Source organism: Esox lucius, chromosome 7, assembly GCF_011004845.1.
Source record: "Esox lucius isolate fEsoLuc1 chromosome 7, fEsoLuc1.pri, whole genome shotgun sequence".
In the NCBI taxonomy this organism is placed as follows: domain Eukaryota; kingdom Metazoa; phylum Chordata; class Actinopteri; order Esociformes; family Esocidae; genus Esox; species Esox lucius.
Genome location: NC_047575.1, coordinates 46,025,811 through 46,036,740, shown reverse-complemented (window position 1 = coordinate 46,036,740; position 10,930 = coordinate 46,025,811). Strand labels below are relative to the sequence as shown.

The 10,930-nt window shown below is 47.2% G+C and overlaps 1 protein-coding gene across 12 annotated transcripts in view; it reads right to left on the bottom strand.

Annotated features, from left to right (window-relative positions):
- Nucleotides 1-592: 592 nt before the first annotated feature.
- LOC105011276 (actin-binding LIM protein 3) overlaps nt 593-10,930 on the bottom strand; it is an 83,925-nt gene continuing 73,587 nt past the window's right edge. For 9 of the 12 annotated variants that reach the window (XM_020048161.3, XM_020048163.3, XM_010871189.5 and 6 more), the window contains 9 exons: nt 8,243-8,377; nt 7,929-7,993; nt 7,528-7,717; nt 2,226-2,258; nt 1,666-1,724; nt 1,423-1,483; nt 1,306-1,313; nt 926-1,006; nt 593-780 (listed from right to left, as the gene is read on the bottom strand). In XM_020048161.3, coding sequence (XP_019903720.1) covers nt 667-780; nt 926-1,006; nt 1,306-1,313; nt 1,423-1,483; nt 1,666-1,724; nt 2,226-2,258; nt 7,528-7,717; nt 7,929-7,993; nt 8,243-8,377 — 746 coding nt within the window. In that variant the 3' untranslated portion in view covers nt 593-666. The remainder of the gene's footprint in view (nt 781-925; nt 1,007-1,305; nt 1,314-1,422; nt 1,484-1,665; nt 1,725-2,225; nt 2,259-7,527; nt 7,718-7,928; nt 7,994-8,242; nt 8,378-10,930) is intronic. The other 3 variants (XM_010871188.5, XM_010871190.5, XM_010871191.5) reach the window with 1 other exon arrangement.

The following is a 10,930-nucleotide window of genomic DNA, read 5'->3' as shown; positions in this document are numbered from 1 at the left end:
ATCAAAATCAAAGCCAAGCAAACAAAACCCATAATTATCTTAAGATAATAATGTTACTTTGGTTTTTCAGCAAACGTAAACCATCGCTCAATAGTGTGATGAAAGTATAAAAATAATAATAGAAACAGGCTATGACAGTAAAGGAAGCAATTACAGGTTATCTGGTTAGCATGTTCTGTTGGGCCAGATTGCTGGTGTTTGGGCAGTTTGGTGCATAAGGCCATATCTCAGAGCCCTACAGACCTGCAGCATTGAACCGTAACCTCATGACATAACAACCATAAACTATAGTAAAATATACAATAATAAAACATACATGGAATAATAATAATATTAAAACAACACTGGAATAACACTGAGAGCATTGGCAAACATGTTCTTTCTTCTTTCTCAAGAGAGATAATATTGAGTGAATGATAGAATGTATACTATTGCATTAGCTAGAACCAACCTGGTTCCAACTTTGGTTCTAGATATAGAGTACTATCAGGACAGATTATTATGGCTATCAGTGAGGGCTCTGTAAAGTTATCAGTGAGGACTCTGTAAAGTTATCAGTGAGGACTCTGTAAAGTTATCAGTGAGGACTCTGTAAAGTTATCAGTGAGGGCTCTGTAAAGTTAAGCCAAGGAGGCATCTAAACTGAGTTTCTCTAGTCCCGTCCAATCAGAACAGTCTGACTTGTTTTTTCAGCTCATTTCTCTTCCACGGTGCCAGTCGCTCAAAGTCCGCCATGGTCATCCTGAACACCCGGTAGAACTCCTCAGGAGACAGGTGACGCTGGGGGAGAGGGACAGAGATAAAAACACAGTTCATTATAGTCGGAGACACACTGTCAGAAACCCCTGAGAAACAGAGATAAAGTCCACTCTACCGTGTGCAGAGTAAAAGGTTTTAATTAAAAAACCCAAGAGAGGTAGCTCACCTCTAGTCTGGCTCGGTCCACGTCATTGGGGAGCTGGTGGCGCCCCCTAATGGTGACTACCAATGTGTCATATGGGTAGATCTGAAGGAATTAAGGAGAAAACACTCATACATATTTTCACATCTAACGCTGCTCCTCAGAACACCTACTGTCACCACTGAGCCAGGTGAGAAAGAACCAATCAGAGCATGTGTCGTTCTAAGGAAGTGTGGGCTCAGTCAGGGTACATATTCACCCTGGTTCTACTCACCTGGACATAAGGCGTTGGCAGGTTCAATGCCCCTCAGAGAGGAGGACATGTAGGACAATTCAGACAGTGTTTATCCCATTCTGTCTGAGATAGGGTCTTAAGAAGTACAAAATTCCACAAAATATCTTACCTTGTATTCTGCAGAAAACAGAAAAATAGACAATCAGCACATTTATTCGTATTCTCATAGGCATCGGTATGTATTTTTGTTGATTTGTATTTGGTATTTGGACTGAAAGGGACTAACCTCTGATTCCCCAGTTCACAGCATTGCTACTGTCGTACTGGAAATAATCTGCACTCTGAGGCTGAAATAGAGACAAGAACACTCGTTCACAAATCATTGAATTAGTCCACAGTACGGCCATAGCCACAGGTTATCTGGCCACAATTCGCTGTGGTCGTACTTTGGCCCAACAAGCCCTTTTACAGTCCCCCAAGCCTGTGACATCTGCCCCACAGAGTCTGGCCCGGAGTCGGGGGAACTCACCCTATGCAGGCCGTTCCGGCCGTATCCCGGCAACGAAGAGGACTTGGAGACGAAAGACTCTGGAAGAGAACAAACACAAGCGCTGCCTTACAGCCTGGCACGGCAACACACCCACATGGTGCTCCCCAGGGGGGGGACGCAAAACTCGCCTACACGGGCAGCTGCCGTGTCTAGCAGGGGCCGCACGTAATGCTGTCTTACGGACAGCAGGGGGCGCCAACAGCAAATGCAGTGGAACCGTCCCGTCTCTACTGATTTAATTCACGGGCAGGTAAAAGCCAAATGACCAAAGGCCATAATACTGCAGAATATGCAGTAGATCACATGTGGTAATGACCTTGTTGTTTGGGACATTCTCCTCTATTGCCACATGCGATCAGTAGTCATTGTGTAAACAACAATGAAAATGATTGATCACATGCTTTTGAAATGGCATTTGTTGTCATTGTAATGATAATGATTATAGACACAGCTGGAATGAAGACCCCCCCCCCCACCGCCTTGCACTCATGTAACTGTCCCTTAGTGATGACCCTCTAGACCTTAGTCACCTCACTTACCACTGTCAGCACTGTAGTGGGATCTAACTGGCGCTGTAGAGAGAGAGACACAGAGAGAGAGAGAGAGAGAGAGAGAGGAGAGACAGAGAGAGAGAGAGATATGAAGAAGAGAGGTAGAGAAAGAAAGAGACAGAGAGGCAGAGTGTTGTAATGGCAGACAGAGAAAAGGGAGATGGAGAAAAAGGAGAGATAGAACAATGGTTAGACCTCTGTCTGTAGTTAGACCTCTCTGTAGTTAGACCTCTGGCTGTAGATAGACCTCTGTCTGTAGATAGATCTCTCTGTAGTTAGACCTCTGTCTGTAGTTAGACCTCTGGCTGTAAATAGACCTCTGTCTGTAGTTAGATCTCTCTGTAGTTAGACCTCTGGCTGTAGTTAGACCTCTGTCTGCAGTTAGACCTCTGTCTGTAGTTAGACCTCTGTCTGCAGTTAGACCTCTGTCTGCAGTTAGACCTCTGTCTGTAGTTAGACCTCTGTCTGCAGTTAGACCTCTGTCTGCAGTTAGATCTCTGTCTGTAGTTAGATCTCTGTCTGTAGTTAGACCTCTGTCTGCAGTTAGACCTCTGTCTGCAGTTAGATCTCTGTCTGCAGTTAGACCTCTGTCTGCAGTTAGATCTCTGTCTGTAGTTAGACCTCTGTCTGTAGTTAGACATCTGTCTGCAGTTAGACCTCTGTCTGTAGTTAGATCTCTCTGTAGTTAGACCTCTGTCTGCAGTTAGACCTCTGTCTGTAGTTAGACCTCTGTCTGCAGTTAGACCTCTGTCCGTAGTTAGACCTCCGTCTGTAGTTAGACCTCTGTCTGTAGTTAGACCTCTCTGTAGTTAGACCTCTGGCTGTAAATAGACCTCTGTCTGTAGTTAGATCTCTCTGTAGTTAGACCTCTGTCTGCAGTTAGACCTCTGTCTGCAGTTAGATCTCTGTCTGCAGTTAGACCTCTGTCTGCAGTTAGATCTCTGTCTGTAGTTAGATCTCTGTCTGTAGTTAGACCTCTGTCTGCAGTTAGACCTCTGTCTGTAGTTAGACCTCTGTCTGCAGTTAGATCTCTGTCTGCAGTTAGATCTCTGTCTGTAGTTAGACATCTGTCTGCAGTTAGACCTCTGTCAGTAGTTAGATCTCTGTCTGTAGTTAGACCTCTGTCTGTAGTTAGACCTCTGTCTGTAGTTAGATCTCTGTCTGTAGTTAGATCTCTGTCTGTAGTTAGACCTCTGTCTGCAGGTACACATAGTGAAGTGATTTCATCTGGCCTTATAAACATTTCATGCTGATTGGGCCTTGTGAGAGGGCCTTGTGAGACCTTTCTGACAGAACGGTCCTGAATCCAGGGTCATAACTAAGATGAAAGATACCAAACACACTGCAAAGGCTGCAGATCACCAGTAAGAGCAATGTGATGTTCTGGAAACTGTTGTATAACACAGCCTTCAATGATGGCAGAGATGGAAGAAGTCTGTTAGCACATCAGACACTAATGTGAGTGTTTGGTTTGTGGGATTTTAAATGTTTAATAAGGGCTGCAACAGGAACACAGGAGATACGCAAGGATGACCCAAATTAAAAGGGGTTAACAGAGATTTCGATTTTTGAGTGACCTTACAGATGCCAGCCTGGTCTCCACAACAAGATTTCAAAGTGTGAGTCCCCATTGAAGCCTTGTGTCTCTGGTCAGAATCCCCGCACCAGAGGAAGAAGAAGAATAGGGAGTAAAAGTCTGATTCAGCATCCAGATCAATTACTTCTTTAAAATATTTAATTAATGTGCATCTCCCACTCCCCAAAGAGAATGTGGAGCACCAACATACATTAACCTTGGCCTTCATGCCCCATCCTTGATTAAACTGCAAAGGAAGCAAGCGCAGAGAGGAAATGTAATCTGACACCATCAGCGACTGACCCTGTTTAGCTATCATGGCGTTTTATCATCTCTCATCCATAATGATGACACACAGGCAGACAGACATGCAAGGGCCTAGTTACTGACTGTTCTGCAGGAGGAAGGGTCTAGTTACTGACTGTTCTGATGGAGGAAGGGTCTAGTTACTGACTGTTCTGCAGGAGGAAGGGTCTAGTTACTGACTGTTCTGATGAAGGGTCTAGTTACTGACTGTTCTGATGGAGGAAGGGTCTAGTTACTGACTGTTCTGCAGGAGGAAGGGTCTAGTTACTGACTGTTCTGATGAAGGGTCTAGTTACTGACTGTTCTGATGGAGGAAGGGTCTAGTTACTGACTGTTCTGCAGGAGGAAGGGTCTAGTTACTGACTGTTCTGATGGAGGAAGGGTCTAGTTACTGACTGTTCTGATGAAGGGTCTAGTTACTGACTGTTCTGCAGGAGGAAGGGTCTAGTTACTGACTGTTCTGATGGAGGAAGGGTCTAGTTACTGACTGTTCTGATGGAGGAAGGTTCTAGTTACTGATTGTTCTGATGGAAGAAGGGTCTAGTTACTGACTGTTCTGATGGAGGAAGGGTCTAGTTACTGACTGTTCTGATGGATGAAGGGTCTAGTTACTGACTGTTCTGATGGAGGAAGGGTCTAGTTACTGACTGTTCTGATGGAGGAAGGGTCTAGTTACTGACTGTTCTGATGAAGGGTCTAGTTACTGACTGTTCAGATGGAGGAAGGGTCTAGTTACTGACTGCTCTGATGGAGGAAGGGTCTAGTTACTGACTGTTCTGATGGAGGAAGGGTCTAGTTACTGACTGTTCTGATGAAGGGTCTAGTTACTGACTGTTCTGATGGAGGAAGGGTCTAGTTACTGACTGCTCTGATGGAGGAAGGGTCTAGTTACTGACTGTTCTGATGAAGGGTCTAGTTACTGACTGTTCTGATGTAGGAAGGGTCTAGTTACTGACTGTTCTGATGTAGGAAGGGTCTAGTTACTGACTGTTCTGATGGAGGAAGGTTCTAGTTACTGACTGTTCTGATGAATGGTCTAGTTACTGACTGCTCTTATGAAGGGTCTAGTTACTGACTGTTCTGATGGAGGAAGGGTCTAGTTACTGACTGTTCTGATGTAGGATGGGTCTAGTTACTGACTGTTCAGATGGAGAAAGGGTCTAGTTACTGACTGTTCTGATGAAGGAAGGGTCTAGTTACTGACTGTTCTGCGGGAGGAAGGGTCTAGTTACTGACTGTTCTGATGGAGGAAAGGTCTAGTTACTGACTGTTCTGATGGAGGAAGGGTCTAGTTACTGACTGTTCTGATGGAGGAAGGGTCTAGTTACTGACTGTTCTGATGGAGGAAAAGTCTAGTTACTGACTGTTCTAATGGAGGAAGGGTCTAGTTACTGACTGTTCTGATGGAGGAAGGGTCTAGTTACTGACTGTTCTGATGGAGGATGGGTCGTTATGTGCTGCAGGGCATTCACAGCTAAATGACTTCCAGCCTTCCAGTTCTAACCCACCCCTCCTTCCTATCTTTTATTGATGAACCATGTTTAAGCCACCAGGTTTAGGTGTGTGTGTATTTTCGTGTGTGTTGGTGTGTGTGTTGGTGTGTGTTGATGTGTATATGTGTGTGTTTTGGTGTGTGGGTTGATGTGTGTGTGTGTGTTTGTGTGTCTGCCCCTGGCCGTACTACAGCGTTGAGTGTTGAGGGGGTGTTGAGGGGGTCTGGAGGGGGTCTGGAGCTGGGGTCTGAAGGGGGTCTGGAGGGGGTCTGGAGCTGGGGTCTGAAGGGGGTCTGGAGGGGGTCAGGAGCTAGGGACTGGAGGGGGTCTGAAGGGGGTCTGGAGCTAGGGACTGGAGGGGGTCTGGAGGGGGTCTGGAGCTGGGGACTGGAGGGGGTCTGAAGGGGGTCTGGAGGGGGACTGGAGGGGGTCTGGAGCTAGGGACTGGAGGGGGTCTGGAGGGGGTCTGGAGCTGGGGACTGGAGGGGGTCTGGAGCTGGGGTCTGAAGGGGGTCTGGAGGGGGTCTGGAGCTAGGGACTGGAGGGGGTCTGGAGCTGGGGACTGGAGGGGGTCTGGAGGGGGTCTGGAGGGGGACTGGAGGGGGTCTGGAGCTGGGGACTGGAGGGGGTCTGGAGGGGGTCTGGAGCTGGGGACTGGAGGGGGTCTGGAGGGGGTCTCGAGCTGGGGACTGGAGGGGGTCTGGAGGGGGTCTGGAGCTGGGGACTGGAGGGGGACTGGAGGGGGTCTGGAGCTAGGGACTGGAGGGGGTCTGGAGGGGGTCTGGAGCTGGGGTCTGGAGGGGGACTGGAGGGGGTCTGGAGGGGGTCTGGAGCTAGGGACTGGAGGGGGTCTGGAGCTGGGGACTGGAGGTGGTCTGGAGCTGGGGACTGGAGGGGGTCTGGAGGGGGTCTGGAGGGGGTCTGGAGCTGGGGACTGGAGGGGGTCTGGAGGGGGTCTCGAGCTGGGGACTGGAGGGGGTCTGGAGTGGGTCTGGAGCTGGGGACTGGAGGGGGTCTGGCTCTATATCTGTCTTTCTCTGTTTCTCCCACTTCTCTCTCTCCCTCTTTCTTGTCATCCCTGTTCCTCTCTGTCAGCGTATCTCAGTATAAAGACAGACATTACTGCCCACAGACATTACTGCCCACAGACATTACTGCCCACAGACATTAAAGTTTGCAATTGCTTCTTTGAAATGCCAGATTTCTTCAGCACCACCGATATATTTGATCTACCCCTTAAAACATGCAACAGTCCTTGTGAAAACTCAAATGTCCTGTTGCTGTGGGAATAATTGATTGTCATGTTAAAAACCTGAATCTGTGTGTTCAGTGGAATTCTCTTAATTTTAACCCTTCTGTTCCTCACTCCAGAGTTGTATATAGTCCACCTGTCCTGACCACATGGAGGGCACTATCCAGGGAAAAGTGTGTCATTTGGGATATCATATACCTGGAACGTTGTCCTTATCAAGCTTTCTGTCACATTACAGCGTTTTTCAGTCCCTCAGGCAAATGTAGTGTACACACACCTTCAGATTGGGTGATTCATGATGAGGATATACGTATTTCACCAGTGTTGACATTCAGTATAACCCATTGACGTTAAAGGGGGTTAATATTGTTTTATCGTTCTATGGGACACTCTCATTGATTTGAATATTCAACCCCCCTGCACCCCAAAAAGTCTGGGGGCAAACCCTAGGGGAGACCACTATCTAAAAGTGACCAACACCCAGAAAAGCACACCTCTTAACCCCTCAAACCATTACAGAAACGGGATATCCCTTTCAAACAGGTGGGGAGGGTTGGTCAACCAAGCCAACCTCAAAACTACGTCAGAGCGGGGTGAAAGGAGGGCAGTTCTGTGTTTAGCCCCGGTGGTAAATCTTTATTGGCGTCAGCGGGTGGGTCTTACATCCGTTAACGGTGTTGCTGTAGCCTGCATTGTGCAGGGCCTCTCTGCTTCCGCTGCGGGAGTTGGTGCGGGAGTTGGTGCAGGAGTTGACGCGAGAGTTCCGGGCGCTGCCCCATGGGTCGTTGTCATAGGAACCAGACCTGGCTTTCATCTCCTCCTTCAGAATCATACGGCCTATGCCTCCTTGGAGCTAGGGAAATGTTCACGAGGAAAAGAGAGAAGGAGAGAGACGGGCTGAATACTGCGTGAGACTTGTGTTTCTCAAGCGATATTGAGAAACACAAGTCTCACAGGTATTAGACTGGTTATTTTAGCATTTCTGAAAAAGGATATAAGCAAATAATTTGAAAAGGACGTTTATGTAAAAGTTAATTCTGCAAAGTAGCTGTCATCATACTAACTCTGTTTAGACTTTGATTCCATCCATCCTCTTCTCCACCAGAGGAAAACCTACGAGCGCGAGGAGCTGAGGAAAAAGAGCGAGAGTCAGAGAGCAAGACGGTGAGACAGCGAGAGACTGAGAACGGGACATAACGACAGAGTGTGAGGGAGAAAAATCCCAACACGGACGAAGAGTTGAAACACAACATCAGTGGAGTTCCACGAGGGAGACGCGCCGCCTCTTTACATGTCCGACGACACGATCGAAACCGATCAATTACTCCATAGCCCATTAAGCCGACACCGGGTCCCACAGGCCCGTCGACATGCTTACCTTTGGGGGAGGGCGTGTAAGGGTAGTAGTTGGACTGCTGGTGGTAGGGGTCTGGAGAGTACGGCTCCGGGAACTGGGAGGTTTGGAGGATGTCCTCGCTGGCTTTACTCTTAGTGGCTGAGTGGCCCAAGTCATCTGCAGGGAGACAGCACATTGAGGTGAAAACACAGACTCCTGCTACACCGCTATTGGCAGGAGAGAACCGTGTTCCTTTTCCCAGTAATGAATGAGGGTCCAGCCCGCTGGTTTAGGCCCTAATGCAGACTGAGTGAGCCCAGCAGTCTGAGTTGTTCTCCACACTGTGGAGCTGTAGGTCTAACGGAGGAACGACAGGAGATCCCTCAGGTTAATGAGGTGGCAATATGCAGCCCCATGTGTCTCCAGGGCCGTGGGAGACGGGAGGGGAGACACTGTGAGAGGGGGAGGTCAACGAGAAAAACTAAGGGCAGCGGAGGAAAACCATGGTGGCCGGTAAAGACGTGCTCGGGTGAAGCTGGACTAGAGACGGATTGACTGACAGAGATACTTACAAAGAGGAGCGTTGACCGAGGACAGAGCAGCAGGATGGAGGAGGCAGGAGGGAGAAAAGAACAAGGAAGGTTATTAATATCAACATGGGGTAAATGGGAGGGAAGGAACGGGTTGGCTAGGAGCATGGAGGGAACTCTGGAAAGCGATCGGCCTGGGCGTAAATGGACCGGGTGTGTGACTGCGTTTCCCTCCATGTGACTAACAGAGCGTTAAGCAGCTATATGCTCTAAAGGCTAAAGTTTAAATCACACACACACACACTCTCAACGCACCGGCCTACCTATGCACTCACGACGCCCTCACGATGCCCTCCTGACGCCCTCCCGACGCCCTCCCGACACCTGCCCTCTTCCATAAATAACTAGGTAGAAGAAAGCCCGCCTCGAGTCCTGTAACTCAGCTCCTGATGTCCACTCTGCCTACTGCTCTGTTGAGAGATGACCTCTCCATGATTTCTGTCCATTTCCAGCTACCGCATTACTTTTGCCAGGACTCCAGCGCGAGAGGATAGCAAATCTCGCAAGGTGGTAAGAACTGCTGGAGGACGTGAGTCAGAAGGGCGGCCCTGATGGAATTCATTAATACCTATTAGATCTGTGGAGGCGGTAGCTGTTGGTCTAAGGCGCGTGTGAGTCACGAATAACATGGCAACCGTCGGGTCACGCCCCCCATCCCGGCCAATCGGTGTCATTCTGTGAATGCCGTATGTCTGTGGCAAGACAACTCAATCGCCCAAAGTATAATCAAAATCTTCCATGTGTTTGCGTCACTCAAAACCATCAGCATGTGCGCCAAATGTCGTCACACTTAGTCAGATGGGTATAAGCGAATGAGCGTTATATTCCCGCTGTTACGGCCAATGAAAATGTTCTAAACATTTGTTCAGTCGTGACAGTCCGCTGCGTTTTGCTGATATACAAATACCGGCTGATTTATAATCATTAATATGCCAGAACACATCAACATGAATGTTCACCAGTCATTATCAACCATTTTGTTTGAGATATTCATCTGAAAAACATTGCGCCGTACGTTCTCTTTCCACAGATGTGTCACGCCACGTTTCATGCAGACGGGACATTTGCATCCAAAGGACTAGGGTTTTAAATGCTTTATGGGAAATCTGTCATGGAGTTCATGACTGTGGTTGTGAGTGTTGAAGGGATGGTCACAGGCCCACGTTGTGGAGACTCAAGTCAGATTTAGATATTTTACCTGTTTTCTGTAAACAGAGATCTTTTATGGGTTAGAAGGAATGACGGCCAAATTCGTATGAGCTGGTAACATTGGGTTTTTACATGAGGCTGTCACGCAGAAACAATATGAATATCTAACCTGATATCAAACATGGTCTCAAAACTGGTTAGTTCTGGAGATAATATTCAGAACTGGGTATAACTGCTTTGAATACCATGAGACATACTCATGGAACAACATAAATGTCTAATGAACAAACTTTTTATTGTTAATGCTGTTTTCTTTCTTCTTAATGTATGTGCTCTGTAAATACATTTGTATGTGTCTTAATTACTGTAGTACAAGGCTCAGGTGTGGAAGAGGCACAGGCCCATGCCTCAGTTGACTTCTCTGCAGAAATAAAGGTAAAACAAAAATAAAATAAATATATAAACAAATAACATGCAGAAATAAATGGTTCTAGTGAAATCCGTTCCTAGCTGTAATGCATAAGACTGGCAAATATAAACAAATACTGCGAATGACATCTATGTGTAGAAAACTCTAATTTTCACCTCATCATAGTGAGACATATACATAAAATAACCCAGGTGTTGGCACACATTCCTGGGGGCATTTGTGACCTTTCTCCCGCCCCCCCAACACATGTTCTGTGACATTTCCATTGTTTGGGTCGAGTTCCATTAACCTCCTTAAAGCATGTATGGGGTTACGCATCGTTCATCCACATTTCGTTATAACCGTGTCAGTGGTCTCTTAATTCGAACTCTTCTGTTCCTCACTGAAAACCTTCCTTTTTGACTTTTTTTGGGAAGGAAAGAAAAAGGTGCAGTGGTCTCTTAATTTATTTTTTCAGAGCTGTATGTGTATATATATATATTTAAATATATATGTGTTGCTCTCCACGCTGTTGTGATCCATAATGTGCTATTATATTGAGCTGACAACCCCTTAAATCTA